This window comes from Myotis daubentonii, chromosome 1 (genome assembly GCF_963259705.1).
Source record: "Myotis daubentonii chromosome 1, mMyoDau2.1, whole genome shotgun sequence".
Classification (NCBI taxonomy): Eukaryota; Metazoa; Chordata; class Mammalia; order Chiroptera; family Vespertilionidae; genus Myotis; species Myotis daubentonii.
Window position 1 is genome coordinate 157,943,208 of NC_081840.1, and position 25,796 is coordinate 157,969,003.

At 45.3% G+C, this 25,796-nt stretch overlaps 1 protein-coding gene across 1 annotated transcript in view; it reads right to left on the reverse strand.

Annotated features, from left to right (window-relative positions):
* Positions 1–6,944: 6,944 nt before the first annotated feature.
* Positions 6,945–25,796, reverse strand: part of ITIH5 (inter-alpha-trypsin inhibitor heavy chain 5) — an 87,120-nt gene continuing 68,268 nt past the window's right edge. The window contains exons 8-14 of the mRNA XM_059663762.1: positions 22,580–22,748; positions 20,351–20,660; positions 16,505–17,061; positions 13,734–13,787; positions 11,884–12,000; positions 9,307–9,684; positions 6,945–8,016 (exon numbers count right to left, since the gene is read on the reverse strand). Coding sequence (XP_059519745.1) covers positions 7,718–8,016; positions 9,307–9,684; positions 11,884–12,000; positions 13,734–13,787; positions 16,505–17,061; positions 20,351–20,660; positions 22,580–22,748 — 1,884 coding nt within the window. The 3' untranslated portion in view covers positions 6,945–7,717. The remainder of the gene's footprint in view (positions 8,017–9,306; positions 9,685–11,883; positions 12,001–13,733; positions 13,788–16,504; positions 17,062–20,350; positions 20,661–22,579; positions 22,749–25,796) is intronic.

The window sequence follows — 25,796 nt, forward strand, 5'->3', positions numbered from 1 at the left end:
GGCAGCCCCCAGCTGCACCTTCTCCCCAGTCACCATGAGGATCCAGGAGCAGGAAAGCAAGCCTGGCCAGAGGGCAACCCCCAGCTGGGCCTGATCCGGGAGCAGGAAAGCAAGCCCAGACTGTGGGCAGCCCCCAGCTGTGCCTTCTCCCCGGTCGCCATGAGGATCCAGGAGCAGGAAAGCAAGCCTGACCTGTGGGCAGCCCCAAGCTGGGCCTGATACTGGAGCAGGAAAGCCCGGCCTGTGGGCAGCCCCCAGCTGGGCCTGCTCCCCAGTCGCCATGGTGATCCAGGAGCAGGAAAGCCCGGCTTGCAAGCAGCACCCCCATCCTGGCCATAGCTCAAGGGAGAGTACAACATGCAGTGGAGGCCAGGAGCCTGAGAGATCAACACAGAGGGGTTCCTGCTCCAAGCCTCCATGGTGTGGCTGGGGGCAGGCCCCCAGCAGACACACACACACACAGTGCCTGCTCAGCCTCCAATGTGGTTGGGGGCAGACCCCCTGTGGGGACACACACACACACACACACACACACACACACACACACGGGATGCCTGCTCCAAACCTCTGCTGCCAGACTGTGGCCATCAGTAGGACATCCACTGAGGGCTCCCGGACTGTGAGAGGGGCAGGCTGGGCTGAGGGAACCCCACCCCCCAATGCACGAATTTCATGCACCGGACCTCTAGTCCTATATAATAAAAGGATAATATGCAAATTGTCCCCTCCACTGGGAGTTTGACTGTAGTTTGACCAGGGGTCGGGGCCAGCCCACCAACCCCCCACAGCCCCTCCCCCCGGCCAGCCCAATGGGTCCTGATCATGGCAGGGCCGGCCGGTCAGATCACACCCATGCACGAATTCATGCACTGGGTTTCTAATCCTATCTAATAAAAAGGGAATATGCTAATAGACTTTCACAACTTCACAAAGATGGCAGTGCCCACAGCCAATAAGGAGGAATATGCTAATTGACTGTCACACTCTAAAAGATGGTGGCGCCCACAGCCACAAGATGGCTGGCAGGGGAGAGCAGTTGTGGGCAATCAGGCCAGCAGGGAGGGCAGTTAGGGGTGACCAAGCCAGCAGGGGAGGGCAGTTGGGGGCGATCAGGCCGGCAGGGGAGCAGTTAGGTGTCAACCAGGCTTGCAGGGGAGTGGTTAGGGGATGATCAGGCTGGCAGGCAGAAGTGGTTTGGGGCAATCAGGCAGGCAGGCAGGCTAACAGTGGATGCCAGCAGTCCCAGATTGTGAGAGGGTGCAGGCTGGGCTGAAGGACACCCCCCACCTGTGCACAAATTTCATGCACTGGGCTTCTAGTACTTTAATAAAATGGTAGACATTTTGAAGATGTAAAGTTTTGAATTTGTTCCTGAGTTTGAGATGATGCCAGATTAACTAAAAGGGAGCATCCCAAGATGAGAAATCCATACTGCAGACTGATGTGCAGGAGCCTTCCATGCAGAGCCAGAGGATGAGGCCATGCAAGGGATGAGATCTCTAAGGGAGAGAGTGTAGGGTGGAAAGTGTAGAGGACAAAGGATATACCTTTAGTGTAGGTCCACAGTTTGGTGGGAGGAAAAAAATTAAGCAAAGGAGACTTAAAAAAAATTTTTTTTAAATCAAAAAGCAAAGGGAACTAGCACTGTTAAAGAGACCAATGTCATCATGTGGTGAGGCTGAAGACACTGATAGCTGGAACTGGACCTCAGGAATGGTAACGTGATGTCTGAGAAACAGTTCCATTAGCGTGGTGAAGACAGAAGCTGAACCTGATGAGTTAAGCAACTGCGTAGAAAGTTAACGAAGAAAAATAAGGGTTTGAATACCAAGCACTACAGCAAGCCTGGCATAGAAATAAAAGAGAAGACAGAAGCCCTCGGGAGCCCAAGCAGAGAGAATAGTCTCAGACCAGAGGAGACATCTGGAATGATATGTGAAATCAAGAGAAAAGAACCTAGTGGGGAACCATAGTTTGGAGATTCTAGAATGAAAAGGAATAATTTAGGCAACTGCCCACAGGAAACGAGAATGGAGGGGATCTGGAATGAAGGCAGTCAGTTATGCTTGGAAGGAAGCGGTGTATGATGGTGATAAAGCCATGTGACGATAGAGCCACTTTGATATGAGACAGTGAATGAGGCAGCTCCTGCAGTTTTCTCAACAAAATAGGGGGCAGCTTCCTGTGGAAAACTGAGGGTGAGGTGTTCTCCAAAGCTGAAGAAGAATTCAGGGGCCATCCAGGCCAAGGCACTTTGGGAGAAAAGGACTTAGGTTTGCTGAATGCCAGGGGACGCCCTGCTGACTGAAGAGACCCCTGGGGGAGCTCTGTGACTTCCCCCAGACACTCCTATGTCCTAGGAGTGGGAGTAAAGGAAGCTTGTAATGAAGACAGATCTGGGACAAGGTCAAGGGAGGTAGAAACCTGGGATTCTACTGAGCATTACCCACTGTGGGGTCTCAGCAACTGCTGGATCTACAGAGCAGTGTTTGAAAACTGAGCAGAGTAAGAAGACTGCTTCGATTCAGAAGATGTTCCCAGCTGCTTAACATTATAGAGAACGTATAGCACGTGTTGCCTCTGCATGCACTCTTCTTCCTTGCAGCTTAACTCTGTACATCTTGAGCGTGGTTCCCAACCCCTTCCCACCTTCAGTGGCTGCCTGCCAATGCTCAGACAGCACTCCTCTGCCAAGTTCTCTTACAGGGTCCCCACACTCTCTGCCAGTCTTTGTATTCATTCTATCTTCTCCTCAAAGCTGTGAACCGTGGCGGCATGGACTTTGTTTTCCTCTGATTCCATAGTTTTGGGAGACTGAATCTAGAAATACACTGGAGTCACTGAATGAATCATCTCGCATTTATTACTTGGAAGTTCAGGAAATACCTTTGTAGGCAGGCAGAAGATAAAAATCACAAGACCTGAGCAGTTATCTCGTCAGTCCCTTTGTTTTATAGGCGAAGAAGCCAAAACCCAGAGAGGTCGACTTCGAGTCCTTGAGACCAGGCGTTTGCTTGTTTTTAACACAGCCTCCCAGGAACATTTCACTCCCGCTCTGTCTGGTTTGGCTCTAGTCAGGTGCTGCACCACTCACCACTCAGAACTTAACATAGCTCAGTGGGAATCTGAGAAAGACCCACAGGACCACTCAGAACTGGAAATGGGATGCCGGAACCACAGGCTGGAGATGCCCCTTGAGAAGGAAAATGACCCAAATGGAAGAAGTTCTGAGCAAGATGGTGGCCAGTGTGTGCAAATGAGTGGCCTGGTAAGGAGGTGATCAAACTTTGAGATGCTAGAGTTCCAGGAAATAAGGTACTGAGAGGTTTGAGACACTTCTCTACTTATTTGACAGTTGTATAAAAGGCCAGGAATGGCTGCTGTACATTTACTGTCCTATATAGTAATGTGTGTGTCTTACCATTATTCTTCCAATGTCATTCATTACTCCATTTATGTATATTTTATGTAATTCATAAATTCCTAAAAACAGGCAGTGCAACTAGAATCATCAAGTTTTATTCTCTAGAGCAGCTGTTCTCAACCTGTGGGTTGTGACCCCTTTGGTGGTCGAATGTCCCTTTCACAGGGGTCGCCTAAGACCATCCTGCATATCAGATATTTACATTACGATTCATAACAGTAGCAACATTACAGTTATGAAGTAGCAACGAAAATAATTTGATGGTTGGGTCACAACATGAGGAACTGTATTTAAAGGGCCAGAAGGTTGAGAACCACTGCTCTAGAGCCTTAACTCTGTTTTCACTAAAAACACAAACATGCCAATATGTTGTTTATTTTTCTGTCATTCTCCTCTAAATTTTTGTTTAAGAAAACGTCTCTTGAATGTGAACTATCTTGTACCCTACTTATTATTTTAAACCGACTAAAATAAATACTTATAGTTACATTTCTAAGTGTTTGTTTAGCTGTGCTGTTTAATTTGCCATTTATTTTAGGTGGATTGTGTTCTTCTGGCCTCAAGAGTCCTCCAAATTTAATAACAGCACTGTTTGTATACATTCTGTGGGGCTTGAGGAAATGAAAAGAACTCATTTGTTGACTCAGTATCTTATTTGGCTCAGGCTGCTATATCAAGAACGCCACAGATTGGGGGGTTTAAACAACAAACATTCATTTCTCACAGTTCTTGAAGCTGGAAAATCCAAGATCAAGACACTGGCAGATTTGGTGTCTGATGAGAGCCCACTGTCTGGCTCATAGATGGCGTCCTTTACCAGTATGATTGCACGATAGAAAGGTTGAGGGAGCTCTCTGGGTCTCTATTATAAGGACACTAATCTCATTCATGAGGGCCCCACCCTCATGACCTCATCACCTCCAAAAGACTCCACCTCCCTTCATCACACAGGGGATTTGGGCTTTGACATATGAATTTGGGGGGACACAAACATTCAGTCCATAGCATTCACTTTAGTCAAGCGATAAATTTAAAGAAATTATTCCTGTCCCTAATCCACCTCTCATGAGGATACATGATTCAATTAAAAATTTATTGTTACTCCTGATAGAAACAAAGAGATGTGCTTCCCAACTCCCAGCCTGAAGTAGTATATCATGGAAAAGTCAAATGGAAAAAGATTAAGCACCCAGCACAGCTGGGTAGAGAATGTTCAATCCATTTTAGTTGGGGAATGTAAAACTTTACATTAGGAGACGCTGAAAGATGAGCCATCAGGCCTATTCTTTTTAGATGCGTGAGGGGATGGAAACCCAGAAATGAAGACTTTGAAGATCTTAGTCAATTATTATGACGTTTTAACAGTAGCTATGATGATAACATGAGATTTATGTCCTCTAATTGCAACATATTTCCCAAACTCATTTATCTTTGTTGTTGTTGTTGTTAATCCTCACCCAAGGATATTTTTCCATTAATTTTTAGAGAAAATGGAAGGGAGAGGGAGAGACAGAGAAAGAGAAACATTGATGTGAGAGAGACACATCGATTGGTTGCCTCCTACACAGGCCCCAACCAGGGCTGGGGATCGAGCCTGCAATCAAGATACATGCCCTTGACTGAAATGGAACCCTGTGCCCTTCAGTCCGCAAGGCCAAAGGTCTATCCGCTGAACCAAACCAGCTAGGGCACATTAAAATTCTTATTTAGTTACCCTCCCTCAATCTATAAATGCTTAAGGAAAACAAATGATTGCCCCAATGGTGAAATTACATCAAAGCTAAGAAAAGCAGTTCTGGAGGTTCAGCCAGGCCCTCTTCTGAGTCTGTAACATAACCTGGGAAAAATCACCCAACTTTGCCTCACCTTCCCCACCTGAGAAGAGAGTACTCCACTGCTCTGCATTGACTGCGAAAGAGCTTGCTATTCACACACATGGCCAACAGAAAATACTACATTCTTCAAGTAAATTAAAAGGTCCTATCACATGGGTGTGGAGTTTCAAGCTCAAATCTATTACAGTCTCGGGTTGAAAGAGAAAATTTAATAGTAAATACCTTTAGCAATAAAAACAGGTGTACAATCGAAGAGAAGGAGAAAGAAAAGTGTGATTAAGAGAAAAGTAAAAACTTTAAAATAATAAAGCTCAACCTTGATACTTAAAAAAACCACTTTTTTCTAAGTAGGTAAGGGTTGGTAGTCCACTGGAATTTTTGTCACTGTTCTTAGAAAAGCAGTAGTAACTGGTAATGACTGGCAGAGCCTCCTCTCCAGCTGAGGCCTCACCTGGAGCACAGATCACTGTTCTACGTGCTAACTCAGCAGGCCTGCCTCTTGGCTCAAGGGGCATCTACCCAGCTTGGACTGAGATTATATAACAGGAAGGTCCCCATGGAGCCTGGACAGGCCCTGGCTGGCCCTGGCTCATGCTCCTCCTCTTCCCCTGAGCTCTGAAATATGGAAGCATCTGTCAGTCTAGGCAGGTGTCCTCACTCCTCTGGCAGGGAACAGACAGCTAGTCTGGGAAGATGGGAGTAAAAAGTAACACAGCAGGCAGGCCATGGTCTGGTGGGGTCACGAAGAGGAGGGAGACTGAGACTCGGAGAGGACTGCAGAATCCCCCAGCACTAACGTAATCTCCTGGTCCAACAGGAGCACGTGGAGATCTTTTTGCTGCTCAAATGGTTCCCACGGGAGGGCAAGTCTAATAAACAATTTTGGTAACTCTGATTTTCCTCCAAGTGCTAAGTACGCTTCCATATTTCATGAAAGCCTGCTCTGGAGTCAGTCCTGACTGGGAGAAACCTCCTGTGAAGCCAGCACAAAGGCCTTTATTTCATTCCATCTCATCTCTAAATATTCTATTTCTCTGACCCAAGCCTCTCTTTCTCTGTTGTTTGGCACAAGTGCCCCCTGTGTCCATCTGCATCCTGACTGTGCCCCTCACTCGGTGAGAGTCAGGCTTTCTGAACTTGGTTGGGCCAATGTAGAGCAAACAGAGCAAAAAGTGAGAACTAGTGACGGAGGCGGGAAACAAGGCTCTGATGTCACTGGCAGGCAGTGTCCCCTTGATAATGTGAACGGGCTGCCAAGAGGGCATCTACAATCAGAAGGCTGACGGTCACTGATTCTTGAAGCCACCTCTGATTTTAACCTTTCCCTTATGGGATCAGATGTGTCCACATTCTGGACACATCTGATCCCATAAGAGCTCCTTACTCATGTTGATTTCCTGGCTTTGCCTATTTGAGGTGTGGAAGGCATCTTAGGCTTTGCAAACTCGTGCTCACTTCCTGCAGAGAATGCACAGGTTGATTCCTATATGTCAGCTGTCGGACACTCCCTGTGCTGTGTCTCTCCCAGTCCAGCCAGCACTGGGAGAGCCTACTTTACCATATTGCCTCCTGGAAGATCGGGAGCAAAGAAGGCTGCAATTATGATGAAGGCTAAAGAGTGCCCAGCAAAAGCTTTGCCATTCAACTGGCCAACCACAAGCACCAAGACAGGCCAGTAAAACACATCCATGCGGAGTTGTCCTCTTTATTATAAGCATTTAGCTTACTGGAATAAATAGGAGAATATCCATCGGCAAAGTAAAGCATTTTACAAAACCCATTAGAAAGAGATGGGTAGCTGGGATATAGGCTTCCTATTTTCAAATCAATTTTTTATAAAAATGCAAACTAATTTTCAAGGGCAAGATATTACAGCAGAAGAAAATCTTCTCCTAAGAAAAGGCTTAATTGTTTACAATGATCAAATGTCCATGCTATTTGTATGACCCATGGCCTGGGCTCTATCGGAGGATCCCCTGAAGCAGAGGCTGGAGATCGTAGCAGTGCTAAGAGGAAAGAGTCCTAAGCTGTTATAAGGGGAAAAGCAGTGTGCCCAAACTTGGCTTTTTCCACAGAGAAAACAAACTTTGCAGCACCCTTCCTTCATCAGAGTTACTGATAGCCATCTCATAGGCTATGAGATGGACAAGCCAGTTGGTACAAGACACAGACTTCTTGCTTTTAATCATGACCTTCCCCCCTTGATGCTACCATCTTTCTCTATAGGACATAAGGAGAGCATGGCAGGAGGAGGAAGCAGAGGAAATAACATTTCACTTCAGCTCCCTGATCCTACTCTTTGCTTAAGCCGATGTCAGACCTACAGGCCACCAGGGGCAGGCCAGGGGTTGCAGCGAACTGCCAAGAGATGGGGCAGAGGCCAGCAACAAGAACTGCACGACGGTGTCCCTGAAGGCCATTTCCCTGTCATGCACTCTCACGTTAATGCACGCTAGTGTCAGAGTCCCCTGGATAGTCCCAGGCCGAATGTAGTCTCTGAGTCAAAAGGATGGGCTGCCAGGTAATCCTTGTATTCGCCATCGAGCAGCTGGGCGGCGTTCCTGGCAAACCAGCAGTCTATCTGCTCCTCCCCGTTGTAGATTTTCCTCTGCTTCCAGACCACCGGGACCTGGTGCCCTTTCACCTTCAGGACCTTTTCAGACTTCTCATCTGCCTTTGGGAATGGAGGACTAGTGGTGTTCTTGCTGAGCCCAGCAGGCTCCTCTGTGAGTCTGGCATCCTGGTTCAGGAACTGACCTGAATGGACAAGAGAAGCATCAGGTCTAAGTAGAGCGCAGGCCACATCATGTAGGGAAAAAAATCTGACATCGGCCGAGACCGGTTTGGCTCAGTGGATAGAGCGTCGGCCTGTGGACTGAGGGGTCCTGGGTTCGATTCCGGTCAGGGGCATGTACCTGGGTTGCGGGCATATCCCCAGTGGGGGGTGTGCGGGAGGCAGCTGATCGATGTTTCTCTCTCATCGATGTTTCTGGCTCTCTGTCTCTCTCCCTTCCTCTCTGTAAAAAATCAATAAAAAATATATATATAAAAAAATCTGACATCGATTCAGGCCTTCAGTGACCAGCAAATGCACATGTGGTACCCAGAGGAAGGGGATTCATGATGTTAGAGATTGACTCCTAGCTGGACTCTGCCAGAAGCCACTCTCGCCTTCTCCAGCGTAAGTGATAGAACACGTGTTTGGGGGCATATGGAAAGGAGAGACCTGAGGTTTTATAGGTATCGGCCTCCACATCTGGAAGCTGCCCTCTTGCTGACACTGAAAAGCTGCCTAACCAGCGAACCAGAGTCTCTTACTGAGCTGGGAGGGCAAGAAGAGGGGCAGATAAATAGGGAAGAGTTAGGCCTCCCCCTGTTTCCTCCCTGGTCCTAGAACCCTCCATACTAGGTTTGTGGACTGTACTGGGCCAAGGGTGTGTACAGCAGTCAGTTCAGTTGGTTCCTGAGACACATCATCAGAATTCCCCAGGTCAAGTGAGGACGTTGCTAAGGCCAAGGATGCTGGTCTGTGTCTTTGGAGGGAGCTCACACTTGGCAGGCAGGCACTACAGAAATGCGTGCAGCTCAAGTGCCAGGAAATCCTGCTTTCTAAACCGAGCCCGGCAGCACTGGCTCTTCACTTGTGGGCCAGGAGCCCACACAAAACTGCACGTCGAAGAAAGCCAGTCCAAATGGACAGCCTGCGCCTGCTCACGCAATGTGGGTGGCTACTATGGAAGAAACGCCGTGGCACACAGGTGCTGGGCTGTGGACTGTCCCTTCTTTGTATCTTCTTGCTGAGAATGAGGAACCAGAGGATTACTCCCAATTTCTTTGCTCACTTTCCCAGAAGGCCAGTGATAATTCGTTTATAAAGCTCACTCCTATTCCAGAAAGTCATGAGAAGGCAAGAAATACAACTTTTGTGATATGTGTAAAGACCAGCTTCCCACTGAATGTCTCCATCAAGCTGACATTATTGGCAGCACCAGCTTCATTCAGAGCTGAGTGAGCTCCTTGGACCCCACGGGAAGAGCAGCTGCTTACCTAACAGTCCATGGCAGTTGCCGGAAAGGCCTTTGCTGCTGGAGATGTAGAAACCCAGGTGGTCTCGCTGGTAGGGGGCTGGCTTTTTGTAGAGGTGAATGAGGATGACGAAGGCAATAGTGCCCTGGATGGTGACGGTGACGTTGGCATTGGCAGACACTGACACCTCTAGCCCCCGGCTCCCCACTACCATGCTCTGGTTGCAGGGGAGGACCAGCCTGTCCCCGCCATCCAGGATGACCCTGTGCGGCGTGATCTCCAGGTATGACCTCTCGGGCTTGTTGACGAGGATGGTGATGGTGCGGAAGTAAGTGCGTTGCTTCTTGTGGCCGTTGGGAGGAGCGGGGGCCCCGATTAACGCTCCATTCACCGTCACACCTAAAGGCAGAGGGGAAGAGAGCAATGGTGAGAAAAACTATCCTACTTTCATGCCAAAGGCATCTGATCAAATTTCCCTCCTCCTCTGGCCTTATCTTTGTAGCTCTCACACCATGAACTTTCACTTTCAAGTAGAGACCACTCAATGCCTGTTGATTGAGTGAAGAAATGAATGAATGTATGAAGTTAGGAGGGAATTTCTTCCCCATGTTTGACCAGTATCTCAGGGAAGGGGAAGGATGATGTAGGTTTGGGTCAAGATATCATAAGGATTAACAGATTGTTTGTGTTCATTCTGGTATTTCTTTCATTCTGGCTGTAGGGACAAAGAGACATACAGAATTTCTTATCTATCAGCTGCCACTGATCCTGATTTGGAGACGCTGTGATGCCACTGGGCAGTGTGGTATAATGCAAAGGTTAGAATTATGCTCAGTCCACAACTCAAGTTCTTCCACCTTCTAGGCGTGCACCTCTGGACCAGTCACTTTAAAACACCGAGCCTCACTGTTCTCATCTGTAAAAGGAGGTATGAAACCTAACAGGACTGTGGTGAGGTTCACAGGAGGTGGCATATGTGCCAGCTGCCAATGGCCAGCAAATAAAACTCTTTTTATTTTTTCACTTTGCCATCATGAACACACAGCAACTTTACTAGACCTGAGTGAGGCATGTGAGCCAGACCCCTAGCAATCGGTGCTGTCCAGACAGATGGCAATTCTACATCAGATGTTTGGGGCTGAATTACCTCATGTACATTAAGTGTATTTTGCTCTCAGCAAAGGGGCAGTTTGCATTAATAAAATATTGCTATATAATTAACTCTTATTTTCTCTGCTTTGGGGATAATCTTCCCCTACATCTTGACTAGCAACTTCTTGGACATCCCAGGAGAAAACTGCTCTCTCTGGGCCAAGGGGTAGGGGAAAGGAAAAAGCTCAGCGTGAGCGGAGATCATGTACTTCCGCCTTAAGGCTCCAAGCATCTGCCACTGAGATTCCCAGCCTGGACCCACACTGAACACAGGAATGAAAGAATGGCTCAGGGATAGGAGGGGGAGGCACTTCCAGGGAGGGGCACAGTTAGGCCCTATCTCACTCCTGAGCCTTTTGAGTTACAAAAAAGCTGAGATTTGGTTAAGGCTAGGAAGGCCTGAAGAGAGCAAGGTGGGTGAGGAGCCTAAAATCAAATATTACATAACTCCATCATCTGTGTCATCCCGTCACCTAGCCTTCCAAGAAACTGAGAAATTCTCTTAGAACTGAGAAATGCCAGAATGTCTACTGCAAAGCTTGTCCTCAAAAGTCGGGCTGCGTGGTTGTCCACATGCCATCCTGAGGCACTGCTACTGCATGTAACGAAGAAGCTTTTTGTTGTTATTGTTAATTATAATCCTCACTGGAGGGCATGCTTATTGATTTTAGAGAGAGTGGAAGAGAGGGAGGGAGGGAGAGAGAAAGAAAGACATCAATGTGAGAGAGAAACATCAACTGTTGCCTCCTGTACATCCCCTGACTAGGGATCAAGTCTGAAATCCTAGTATGTGCCCTGGCTGAGAATGGAACCCAAAACCTTTTGGTGCGCAGAACAACACTCCAACCAACTGAGCCACATGGGCCAAGGCTGAGAGAAGCTTTTTATATACCGATCTCTTTTACGTGGTCCCTCTACGAAACAAAGGGGATCAGAGCCATTCTCTCACCCACGTTCTCTGCACACAAAGCCGAGTAATTAACATGGGGCTTAACATCTTAGTCACGGAGGAGCTGAGATAAATTAATTTAGAACATCGCACTGGCACAGTTTTTGAATGGAAAGACATAATAACAATAATATATCATGAATTCGGATAGCACTTTTATATTTTCAAAACAACTTCCGTTCCATTATTTAATTAAGTCTCTACAATCGACTGGTGAGACCAGTACATGAGGATCACTGTTTTACAGGAGAGACAACAAGAACTCTCTAGTTGAGTAGCCAAGGCCACAAAATTAGTTAAGACAGAGAGCAGGGTTTCCAAGGCATGTCTTCCTGCCTCCAAGCCCGGCACACAGTCTAATTCCTTTAACTAATCATCAACAATCCTCACTGAGCATCTGTGAGGAACCCCTAATATATACATCCATCTTTGGAACAGAGGAGACCTGATGTCTACCTGCCTCTTGCCCAGAAGCCACAATGGAGGGCAGAACTTACCAGAGTCCGCGTGATCAGAGACCAGCCTTAGGATGTCCCCGGGCTGCCCGTCAATGTTGAAGCAGACAGTGAGCTTGCTCAAGGGGAAATCCACGACAAAATGGGGGTCGCCATCCGCTGCAGAGCAGGAAAACACAGGAGAAAACAGAAAGAAAAGACACTTACTGAGTACCTTCCCTGTGTAATACTCTTTTATATTTTCCCAGGAATTACTTATTTGATTCTTCTGTCAATGATCCTGAATGTCCAAATGAGCAAGATGTCTGGGAGGTAAAGTCACTCACCAAAGTTACACAGTTGGTATACAGTAAAATAAGGATTTGAACTCAGGTCTCCTAAATTCAAATATAATACTCCCTTTCACCACACCTTGGCCAAACACAGACAACTAAGCTTTGAGAGGTAAGTGGGAAACAGAAATGAAAGAGCGTTATTGCCATAATAAAGGCCCAGTGCATAAATTCATGCACCAGTGGGGTCCCTTGGCCTGGCCTGCGGGATCAGGCTGAAACCGGCTCTCCGAGATCCCCTAAGGGGTCCCAGATTGTGAGAGGGTGCAGGGCAGGCTGAGGGACCCCACCAGTGCACGATCGAGGCGGGGAGGGACGCAGGATGTTGGCCAGCCGGGGAGGGACTGCGGGAGGGCTCCAAGGCATGTCTGGCCCATCTCACTCTCACTCATTCCTGATCAGCCAGACCCCAGCAACAATCTAACCTACCAGTCGGAGCATCTGCCCCTTGGTAGTCAGTGCATGTCATAGAGACTGGTCAACCGGTCAACTGTCTGCCTCCTGGTGGTCAGTGTACGTCATGGTGAGTGGTTGAACTGCCTTAGCATATCATTAGCATATTACGCTTTGATTGGTGAACAGATGACCAGACACTTTAGGCTTTTATTATATAGGACACCCCCTCTATTATGGAGCCTGCTTTCTTCAATTTCCTGCATGACACCAATCATTTCCTTTCTCCTTTAACCACCAAGTGGAGAGTGCCATGGCACTAGGGACATTCATGGCGCCAGATGCACACAAGCCTTGCCTGACAGTAGTAACGACCAAGCCTAATAGAGGGCTGGTGACAAGTGAAGGACACAGAGTCAGCAGGAACATAGCTAAGTGACAGTTCTCTGAGAGTTTCTTGGGCTCACACCACATCATTTCTCCTCAACTCATCCAAATCCCTTTACAAGGAAAGATTTGCTTGTCCCAAAAACTAGAGGAGAAAGTCATTACTCCACGTGCATCCAAGAGAAAGGTTTTCTTGCATCCATCAAGCACGTGTGTGTTCAGAGGAATTGCATTCTGTCCGCTGGAGACTGGGCTTCTTATCTACACAGCTCATCCTGAAGATGTAGGGACATGCACGTCCAGAACATCAGCAGCAAGACTTACAAAGAGATGTGCACATTTTAAGAATCCAACCCAGCCTTTGTGTTATTATCTCATCTGGATTTTTATTATAATTCCAGAGAATTGGTATTTTTTTTCTATTCTCCCCTCTAAACCAGAGATTAAAAAATAATAAAGTAATTTTTGTAAAACACGCATGCTGCAGATCTCTAAAACAAATGTCTTTTAAATTCCACAATGATGAGACTATGAGTCTGCTACTCATCCTTCCATCGGGGCTGGTGCCAGGCTCCTGGGCCTGTTAGCCACTGTGCTTATGTAACAGTTTAATGATGACCTTGGTTCTCAGAACTGCCTCACGCTGCCGGTTTGGGCTAAGAACATGGGTCCTGATGTCACATTTCTATGGAGCTAGTATTTTAACTGGCTTCAGGGCATTCCTGGTTGCCCACTTTCTAAACATATAAACTTGCAGATTACATACATTGTTTTCCTTACCTGATGTTCTGGAGACTTTAATTCTTGGGTTATATGGTTTCTTGAGAGTAGATCCTATAAAAGAAAGGAAAATAGCAACCACTGTTATTCATTAAAGAGGATGAAGTGAGGGGTACAGAGAGGAGAGTATTGAGATGAGTAAAATATAGCTTTCAGATACATCCGTAGCAATTTAAAAACATCACCTGTTGTTTTTTTGTTTTCCCACAGAGATATTTGTGTGTGTGTTTTATTGAATGGGTTATACTATACAAGTCGATCTTGCTTTTTCCAGGTTGGACCAAATGCTTAAAAGAGAAACAACTCTATTTTTCCAGGTTGGACCAAATGCTTAAAAGAGAAACAACTCTATAATCCAGGCACAATAAACATTCAAATTTTGGTCATTAGTATTCCTGCATTCCTTGTCTTAAATGGTGATCAAGGGGTAAAAGTAATAATGGTTATCTTGTCATTGTGTGACCCTTTGTGTATTCAGAGCTCTCAAACATACAGTATCTTGTTTGACACCCTCAGCAACTTTGAGGGATGATTTAAAGGAGCTTGGCCTCACAACACACAAATGAAGGTACAACATGTGGAGGCTTAATTACTTTACGCTTTTATAAATTAGATAATAGTCTTTTTGTCTGTGATTTCTGTGCATATACTGGGTGGAATATTCCATTTTAATTCAGGTATAGTTATAGGAGGAGGGGAAAAAGTACACTAGTTTAATGGTCCAGAATTTCAGATTTGCAGGATGAAAAAGTTCTGGCGATCAGTTTTGCAACATCAATATACTGAATGCTACTGAACTGTACACTTACAAATTGTTAAGAAGGTAAATTTTATGTAATGTGTTTTTGTACCATACTTAAAAAAGAAAAAACAACAACAGAAAAATGCAAAAGTGTAAAAAGAAATTAGAATCCAGTGTCTATTGCTATGTGTCTATTGCAATCCATAAAGCAGCAGGCAAAAATAAATAATCAATTAAAGAATAACCTAAAAGTAAATCAATTTCTACAAATAAAATAACATTAATATCTTATTTCAAATTGTATTAACAAAATTATGCCCCTCTTCACTAATTTTTGCCCCTCACAGAAATTAAAGATCAAAGTATCTCAGTGTTTCTATGTGTCCCTATCTTTCCTGCACTGGTCCTGGCCCAGCAGGACCCGGGAGAATCAGGCAGACCACAGGGAAGCAACTTCTCAATTTGGATGGCTGCTGTGAGAAGGCTTGGTGAGTGGCAGCTGCCACAGACACTCAAAAAAGAAAAAAGAAATAAATAAAAACTCATCATAGCTTTAAGAAAACAAAGATTGTCTTGAGTACTAACTGATGCTTCAGGAAAATTCAATTCCAAACAATATTTTTTGAGCTCTCAGTTGGTTATTTCTTCATATGGCTATTTCATAGCATCACACAATTTGCTTTTCATCAAAACTAAAATTGTACTGGTTTTGCCAAGACAAGCTCCACTCTTTCTAAAAAGGCAACACATCACTTTTAACCTCTATATTAGGGTCTGAACTTTTGAATAAATGTCTAGTTCTACATTCCTCAAGGGGAGGAATTCTAAACATTTGTTGAACTCTCATATGTGCCAAAGACTTTACACATTCAATCCTTGCAATGGCCCTTCAGGGAAGTTAGTATCTACATTTTACAGGTGAGGGAATAGAAGCTCAGAGAGGTTCAGAAACTTGCTGAACCTCACACTGGTCAGGAGGGCTGGGGGCTGAAAGGCAGCTTTCTGGATTCTAAACTTATGCTCTCTTCACCACACCTAGTGCTTCTCAGAGTTTTGTGGGGATTTTTATATATTTTTCTTAATTTCAGAGAGGAAGAGAGAGAGAGAAACATCAAGGATGAAAATCATTGATTGGCTGCCTCTTGCACACCCGCTAGTGGAGATCGAGCCCAAAATCCAGGCATGTTCCCTGACCAGGGAATCGAACCAGTGACCTCCTGGCTCATAGGTCAATGCTCAACAATTGAGTCACACCAGCTGGGCTCTTCTAGGAGTTTAGAGTGTGAGGAATGAGATAGCATTTGCAGGTCCAGGGGTAACATCAGTTCCCCCTCCTGAGGAGATGTGAACTTGACAGAAATTTAATGAAAATGTTACACATTAAAAAAAAAAAAAGCCATTTTCCACAAACAGATACTACTGAGAATACAATCCTCAGTTTTGGTTAAACTAATTTTCTTTTCCACTTCCTGTTCTCCTTGCTACTATTTCCCCCATCAAAATGTCACTGAGACTGATGACAGTTACTGTTTAGCTTCTGAGTGACACATATATAAAGGGTGAATTCTCTCAAGAATCAGGAAGTCAGTTCTCACCTATGTTCTCAGGAAACTTAGGAAGTAAATCCAGCATACACATAAAATTAAATAACTCTGAAGTACTTAAATATGTGGAAAGGCACTTAAAGAGTGAACATTTGTCTATTTGTTTGTTCGTCTCATTGCCTCCAATAATGACTGGCAAATGTTAGGCACTCAGTATTGATGATTGATGGTTGGATGAATTTCATCAGGCAACCTTTCTGAGACAACTGCCACCCTCTCTAATGTCTCTACAGAGATCCAGTTTACAACAGAACAAACACAATAACACACTCCCTGAAAACTAGGAACTGCATGTAGGGTTATTGCTTATAAAAATTATAATACCACAGAATAAAACAGACTCCTGCTGAGAGGACCTTGCCTGAGAAGGAGTGTAGAAAAGACAAGTTAGGCTCCTACGTTTGGCCATCCCTGGAGTCGGTTACCTGGCTGCAGGTTGGAGCCTTGCAGACTCTGCATCACTGTCTCAGGCCCTGTTGCAGCAGACATGCCATGGCTGTCCTCCAGCTTCCTTGTCTGCAGTGTGGATTTCTTCAACTTCATGGAGGTGAACGGGGTGAGGAAGCGAGAGTCCATGGCCAGAGCCTGGGCCTTCTGCCTCAGTCGCTCCTTCTCCTGCTCGTCGTCATTCTGCAGCCAGGAATTCAGCAGCTCCTTTACGGTCAGGTAGCTCCAGAGACGCTTGAGGTGGTTGGGGTCCTCCTCACCATCACCCTTGGGCCTGGCACTTCCTATGACGTCATTCCCCACCTTCTGGGGCCCCACAGGCACATCCGTCTTCAATATGACAAATTTACTATTGCTAGCCCTGACTTCCACGTGCAGTCGATCTATCTTCTTGTCCACCAGCTTCCCAGCAATGATGATCTCTGAGCCGTTGAAGTAGTTGGGGAACAGGGTTCTGGTAACCTGCTCCACGACACTGGGTGGGTAATCAATGTGGATGTCAGAGAGCAGAGGGGTCCTGATCTCATCATAGAACCTGGAGTAAAAGAAGAGAGAGAGAGTCAGGACCCAGCCCTGACTGCAGGCAGCGCAGGTCCTAAAGGAAATGGTGGGCTGTTGGAGGGGTGACCTTAATCTTAGAAGCAATCAAATCCAACATTCTACCAGCAGAACAATGCTCATAGGAGGCTATGCAGCAGTAGCTTGAACACCACTGGTGATCAAGAACTGTGCCTCACTAAGCTTCCTCCTCTCTTTCCACTGCTCAGAGGAGGAGGAACCTCCTTGTAGTAGATCACACAGTCTCCCTGAAATTTCCACCCATCACTTTTGCCTTTTGGAGCAGCATAGCATGAATTAGCAAAATCTATCTTCAACACAACAGCCATTTAGAGGTGTGGCACACACTGCTTCTAGGCGTCATCTCTATGCAGTCTAATCAATTCCCAGTTTCATGAACTCTTCTTCAGGTGACATAATTTCAAGGTTCCCTAACCACTCTTGGTAACTTTCCTTTGTACACACCTAAGTTTCTCGAAGGGCCTCTTAAAAAATTTTTCTTAGAACCAAACACATGTCATGCCTTAATAAGCACATTATACTTGAGAAATCTGACCTTGACCTTGCCACTATGCTTGTGTGCAAAGCAGCATTTGCTTACATTAGCTTTTCTTCTAGTTATATCACAAGCTTGCTACTTTCTGCACAAAGAGGCAACTACAATCCCTTTCCAAAAATCTAAAAAGCATAGGCTGTGGCATTAGACTTTCACCTCAGCTATTTACTTGCTGAATGTCTTGGGACACATAACTTAACCTCTCTAAACTTCAGTTTCTTCCTCTATAAAACTGGAACATTAACAATAACTACTTTGGTAGACTGCTGTCTCCCCAGACCCAGTCTCCCCTTCTTTCATAATAAATTAGTTTTAATTTGATGATGCCCATCCAGCTACAAACTACATTTCTTAGCCTCTATTGTGGCCAAATATGGCCATGTTCTCCCCAATGGAATATGAGTGGAAGTGATATGCGTACCTTCTGTAATTCTTGCATAAAATAGAATGGCTTGCTCTGGCTTTCTTTTCCTTCCCCACTTTTATTACTGGAATACAGAAGTCATTGTGACCTCATTTCAACCTTGCAGTTAAGAACAACATCTAAGGGGTGTAGAGTGGTAAAATGGAAGGAACCTGAGTCTCTGAATGACCTCATGGAGCCAAACTGAGCTGTCCAGACTGTTACAGGAGAGAGTCATCTGCATGGCAGCTTAGCCTTTACCCTAATATACCCACTCCTAGGATTTCTGCCTGTAGAAATGTCTGTCATATTATAAGTTCTCAATAAATGTTGGGTAGTGACAATATTTTTAGCAGTATGACAGTGCAGTCAGTTTGTTTCAATGTACTGTACTTGCTTTTGCTTATGGACACATTGTTTTTTAAAATGCGTTAGATTATCCCTCTTTTAATGTAGTTTTGAATTATTTTGAAAATGTGGGAAGCTAATCTGTGTTTTTATTTAAATCTTGACAAAAATGCTGGGTAAACAATGGTGGCTAGCTGCATCCCAAGGACCTATCTTTATTTTCCATCTTATAGACCTCTAATTAGATTTATCATTAATGAATGTCCTTTGATTATGGCTGTTAAACACCTATAAAGGTACCAAAAGCTCACTTTTCTTTTAAGTATCTACGATTTATGCCACAAAGTGAATTAAAGCAATAGTGCTGAGCTGGGAGTCATCATGTCATTGAATCAATAGCAAAGTTATACCCCATGTTGGCAACATGATATCAAAGGGAAGGCACTGAACTAAATTAGAAGACCTCGCTTCTAGCTTCTTTTCCACCTCTCTCTCTCTCTCTCTCTCTCTCTCTCTCTCTCTCTATATATATATATATATATATATATATATATATATATATACACACACACACACACACACACACACACACACACACACACACTGAGTGGCCAGATTATTATGACCACCCCATCAGTACTTCGTTGGGCCACCTTTTGCCTTCAGTACTGCAGTGATTCTTCTTGGCATTGACTCCACAAGATGTTGAAAGGTGATGAGAGGAATCTGACATCATGCCTGATGAATAGCACTGTCTAGTTCTGTGAGATTTGATGGTTGTGGAACCAGCTGCCTGATGGCTCTTTTAACTTCGTCCCACAAATGCTCAATTGGATTGAGATCTGGTGATTGTGGGGGCCACCTAAGCAAGGTAAAGTCTCCCTCATGTTCTTGAAACCACTCCTGCACAATACGAGCACTGTGGCATGGCACATTGTCTTGTTGGAAGAAGCCATCTCCATTGGAATACGCCATCAACATGATAGGATGAACTTGATTAGCAATGATACTTAGGTATGTTGTGCTATTCAGACGTTTATAATGATCTGGCCCTCTAGCAACTTCAGCGTGAAATTATAGCTAATTTGCCTACAAACATCAGGTGGTCATAATAATCTGGCCACTCAGAGATCATATATCCTGCACCCTTTCACAATCCGGGACACCGTGGGTGATGTCGGAGAGCCAGTTTTGGCCCAATCCCACAGGCCAGGCCGAGGGACCCCACCGTGCACTGGGCCTCTAGTATGCATATAAGATCTTTAGTTAATCTCTTCCCGCCCTCCCCACTCTTTCCTTCCCTCTGAGATTCATCAGTCTGTTCCATGTTTCCATGCCTGTGGTTTCTGCTCCTGCATTGAGCGTCTGCCCCCAATGGTCAGTGAGTGTCATAGCTACTGGCTGGTCGGCCAGTTGGCCGGTCACTTAGGCTTTTATATATATAGATATGATCGGGGACTAGTGTCAAATGGTCATTTTGCTTCCAAATAAAAATATGATAATTTTAATTACTACTCAACATGGAGATAACTACTTCTCCTAACTACTGAATAGGGTGGAATTAGAATAAATATAGCAGGAAGTGCTTTGAAATGTCAAGAAGATAATTGTAATTGGAATAGCTAGTTGAATACCTAACACGTGATAGCCATTCTGCCAATACTTTACACAGGTTTTCTCATTAAATTCTGTCAACGGACCATAATCCTCATTTATAACAAGGGAACTTAAAATCTTGCCTAAAGTCATAAAACGGGACCAGAATTTGCAGCCAGACCTGCCTAATGGATTTCAAACTAGATTATGACATCTCCCAGTATAATGAGTTATCGTCATTTCCAGTAGACTCAAGGCTAAGGTGCAGCAAACCATTCTCATTTCTGAGTCTCTCGTAAAACCCAACCCTTAATCCCTTCTGAGAGCCTCTCATAATTATCCCAAGAAGACAGACAAACGGACCCAATGAGCTGTGAGCCCGCATCCTCCTCCTCGTGAACGCGCCGTGTGAGGCCACAGTTCTCCAGTGACAGTTTTTCCAGCAGCTTGAAGTCCACGTCATTCCCGATGCCGATGGTGAAAATGCAGATTTGGCCTCGGGCGGCCTCCTTAGTGTTGTTGAGAATCTTGAGGGTGTGGGTCTCCCCGACGGTGGGTTTCCCATCCGTCAGGAAGATGATGAGGGACACGCTGCGGTCTCCAATGTCATTATTGGCCACATAGTTGTTGAGCAGCCTGATGCCCCTCTGAAGGGCCCCGTTGATGTCTGTGCCTGTGGGACCAAAACAGGACAGCTCAGGCTTGTGTTCGTCTCCTTAACCTGGCTGCACACTCATGGCTGTGGTTCACTCACAACTGTTCAAGAATTAGCAAGAGTGACATGTGGGGAGGGGAGGCAGGACCCCCCCAGGATATGGGGTGATTCTAAGTTACAAGGCCTGTCTAGAATCTTGGCAACATTTTAACTCATTTTATCCTAATAACAACTGCATTATTATCCCCATTTAACGAACGAGGACATGGAGGCCTAGAGAGATTAAATGATTTGTGGATGATGGAGCTGGATTCAAATCCAGCATTCTGACTTCAGAATCTATGCTCCCAACCATGATGTTTCATGCCTTTGAGAGGAGCAGATTTATTTCCTGTCCACCTGCAGAGATTGGGGCAATGAAGTGCCAAAAAGAAAATAAATAAAAATAAAGGAATCCATAAGGTTTCTAAGGTTAGAATGCCAAAAGAATGTAATACACACCAACCATTTGCTAAAGCTTTATCCCCACCTTCACAGAACATTTTAATTGTAATATGAATGTAGCATACATATGTCAGGGGCTATGCTAGAAGCTGGCGGATACATGAAGATGAAGAAGAGTTTCTCTCATCAAGGACTGTACAGCCTTGTCAACTTCCTGCCATAGATAAATGCTATAATATTGCATTAAGTCTAATCTAGTATTTCTCCCATCAACTGGTAAAAGAGTTCCTAAATATCACTGTGGTGCAGACTGGTAGGAAACCCCATTGTAAGTCAAAGGTCAGTCCAAGCAAGATAAAGTTCCAAATGAAATTCATGTGGGAAATCAGAACTTTTTCTTGGAGAGGAAATGATGAATCTAGAAACTTTCAATGGAAAAAGACTGAACTGGATGTGTCATGGGTTTCCAGATGGCCACCAAAGCAGAATAACTGAGACAACAAGTAATGGTGTCTCTGCGAATGGCCTCTAAGAAAGTGGGGAGGGCCCTGGCCAGTGTGGCTCAGTGGGTTGGAGTGTCATCCTGTGCATGGAAAGGTTGTGGGTCTGATTCCTGGACAGGGCACAAACCTGGGTTGAGGGGTCAGTCCTATGTGGGGTGTGAACAGGAGACAACCGATTTATGTTTCTCACATCCATGTCTCTTGCTCTCTCTCTCCCTTCTCTTCTCTCTAAAATTAATAAACAGATACTCAGGTGGGGCTTTAAAAAAAGAAGAAAGAAAGGAAAAAAAGGAGGGAGTGGTCAGGATCAGTTCCAACAAACACTCCAATATTGAGCACCTGTCATGTGTCCATTGTACTAGTGATGAACTTGACAGCACGAGTAAGACCCAGGCCTGAGTTGAAGGAACTTACATTGGCATACTGTTCTGATAATCTAGTTTTCTTAGAATTATGTATGACCTTTCCCTCCTCTGCACACTAACCTGGCACCAAAGTGTGCAGAGACTCAGAGCCCATCACACTTTCCATCCACGGCACCTCCCAGGCCCCTGGGATTCCTGCTCTGCTCATGTTTCAGCCCCGCCGAAGGGACTAAAGGTGCAGTGGCCCAGTCCCACCTGCTGCTGCCTAGGGTGCTAGGATTCAAGCACACAAACACTGCCTCATCTAGTTGGCTTTACTCCCACACCCTAAAACAATTTACAAACCGGCTTCATTGCTCGGGATCCGTGAGATAAACCAGGAAAGGTTCCAAACCCTATCAGGTATTTCCCCCCATAACTTACTTGACCATCTTAGTCCAGGGCCTGGAAGAGGAGAATTTACAGAATCGCTGTTCAGAGAAACCTAAGCTTCTGGGAAAGTGCTCAGCTGTTATCTCCTTTCCTGTGATAGCTTCAGCATTCAAATCCTCGTCTCTTGGCAGAAAATTTAGCTACTCACTTATTATCACGTCAAGCTAATGTGAAAAGAAGGACTCATATTTACCTCCGGTGGGCGACATGTGGTGAATGTAGACTTTGCCGTCTCTGATATTGTTGGGAGTCACTGATACCAAATGGTCCTTCCACACTTTGATCCGGTTGGAAAATCCAATGATATTGAAGTGATCCTGGGGTCGGAGGTCATGGAGGATTGTGAAGAGGGCATCCTTGGTCTAGAGGCAAACACAAAACCAAAATCAGTCACATCAACTGCTTTAGTCCACATGTCCCCTGACTTAGAAACTGCACACCACGGACAAAGTCAGGGTTAAAATTAAGTGCTGACTATGTAAGGGCACTTGGATAAATGTCCAAGTAATGATTATTTGCTTTATATCTATTTCCCTTACTACATTGTAAGCGCTTTTTAGGCACGTTCCACCCATCTTTGTAAACTCACGACATACAGGAGGTACTAGAAAGATTTAGTGAATGAATGCATAAATGAATGGGCAGATATTTCATTAATTAGAAGATTAAAAGTACAAATAATAAATGCTCTAGGAATTTTAAAAAGTGAAAAAATTGAGCCTGAGTGACATGAGAAAACTTCACTGAGAAGCAGGAGTATGAATGAGGCTTAAAGGAATTGGGTCACGTGAAAGCTAGGGAGGGCAGCCTGCAGGGAGCAAAGAAGATAAAGGAGACGGTTCGAGCAAAGCAAAGAGGTGACACAGGTGAGTCTGGACGTGCTGAGTGGATGAGAGGTATGGGAAGGAGACACGACTTGTGGAAAGAAAAGAAAGACTGTATGAAACTGAAAACAGAAAATCCTAGAAGCCGGGATAAGAGTTTCTACAATAACCAACCCTGTGCTGAAAGAAAGCACTGCGTTCTCTAAACAGCATTGTTGTTAGTCATTTACAGAGATTCATTATATGAAGGAAGGAGGCCTCATTACATAATTGCCTTAACACTGGCATCTGGCACCTGTTACAGGGATTAAGAGCACAGACTTCAGAGCAGGCAGTCAGGGTTTGACCCTAGATCAGCGGTTCTCAACCTGTGAGTCGAGACCCCTTTGGGGGTCGAACGACCCTTTCACAGGGGTCGCCTAAGACCATCGGAAAACACATACATAATTACATATTGTTTTTGTGATTAATCACTATGCTTTAATTATGTTCAATTTGTAACAATGAAAATACATCCTGAAGAGCAGATATTTACATTATGATTCATAACAGTAGCAAAATTACTGTTATGAAGTAGCAATGAAAATAATTTTATGGTTGGGGGTCACCACAACATGAGGAACTGTGTTAAAGGGTCGCGGCATTAGGAAGGTTGAGAACCACTGCCCTAGATCATCATGTATCTCTGTGTAGCCCTGGGGCTCACAGTCCTATCATGTATCTCTGTGTAGCCCTGGGTAGTAAGTCCTATCTCTATCCTTTTGCACTGTGCCTAAGTTATCCCATCTGTAAAAGCAAGACAGTAATAGTGCTACCTCATCAGGTTGTCACGAGGATTCAATCAGTTACTATACAGAAAGTATTCACAACAGGGTCAGGCACACATTAAGTTATACACGTGTTTGCTCTTACTTGCTGGTGGGTGGGAAGTAGCAGAATCAAAGAGAAACAGTAACATCTGAGGTAGTGACTGCAGAATGAGGTGTGCTAAGGAACTATATGATTACCTTGAAAATATTTTATAGGTCTTTTCCCAGATGCTGTTAGCCTTTGCTTTATAACCGGCTCAGTCAGTGCTGCCCTCTCACGCTGCGCCATCTACCCCTCTGTGAAACAGTCATAACTTCTTTTCCCTTCTGAATGTTCCCTCTTCCTCTCTCTATTCTTCTTTTCAATCCTGTATCCAACTGCTCACTCTAACATCCCATCATCCAACCCTCGGATGTCATAGGAACCTCAAAACCCACTCTAGAAAACTAACCTGGGTGTGCTTATTTTTAAATCTGTGTATTACATTCTTTTAGTAAACTTACAGAGTTTGTAGCCTGAGCAAACAGATGTTCGCTTAACATTCTCCTTGTGGGTCCTAACCAAGCGAATGAAGTTGTGCCTCAATTTCCCCCATGTCTTCACTCCCAGGTGGAGAAAGCAGTGGAGTGTAATGAGATCATGGGCAGCATAATAATGATGACACTGGCAACTAACTTTTCCTGGGAGCCTCTTACTCCCCAGGTATGACGCCAAGTGCCAGACCTTTCCATATGATGCTGTGATGGACCCATTTAATCCCCACAACCCATCCAATGTAGAGTGAGTATTAATATTCCCATTTTGCCGGCGAAGCGGCTGAGGAATGAAAGAGTTAACTCAGCATCATGCCCCATGGGAGCCTGGATGAAGATCCAGGAAGTCAGACTCCAGGGCCAACTCTGACACCAGCAGCAGCGGCATCTAAAGCCCCAAGATGCTGGCACTGAGCGTGTTCTGAGTTACAACCCTTATAATGTGCAGCTCACTTTGGGATTCCTTCCAAGTTCCTGCATGTTGACGGGGTCTTATTTCTTTGTTTCTTTCACTTGGTTTCTGGCAGCAATAAATGGATTCATTTCCTATAACATCCTTACAGAAAGCATCCACCCAGGGATGAGAACAAAGAACCCATTTTATTAAATTCATCCTCGCATCCTACAGAGGGTTTGTCCCGCCTTCCCAACTGCCCCCAGTTCTTCCATGAGAAAGCATGGCAGTGGTGGGGCTTATTTTCATTCAGAGTCTAGGAATCCCCCGCTAGTCTCTGCTCTCTCCTCTGGTGCTGGGCCCTAAACCATCACCCTGGGTTGTTCAGAGGACAGACTCACTGGCAGCCGAATTTCCTGTCCTCTCCCAACCCTGACTCCCACCTTCAGGAAATGTGTCTAAGGATCTTATGAAAATAAGCAGATTCCACACCCAGAGTTTGTCGGCCCTGTCTGGACGCCGTTTAAAGTATCTGTGCAGCTCTCTCCTCTGGCTTCCCTGGCTCCACGTTGGATGCCTCCTCTCGGAACAGTCCGCCTTGCCGTGGCTGGCCTCCTTCTCAGACCAGCCTGGGACGCCATGCTCTCGGCCCCTCACACTGCGTACTTCTCCGTGGCCAAGGACGGCATGACTGACTCCCACACTCACCTTCAGAGCTCACCACTCTCATGAGGTCCAGACTAAAGCGCCAGCCTTTGGTCCTGCATGACCCACAGGCACTCAGGTTGAACATGTCGAAGACTGGAAGCTCTGCCTTTCTCCCCAAACCTTTCCTCCTCTGCTGCCACT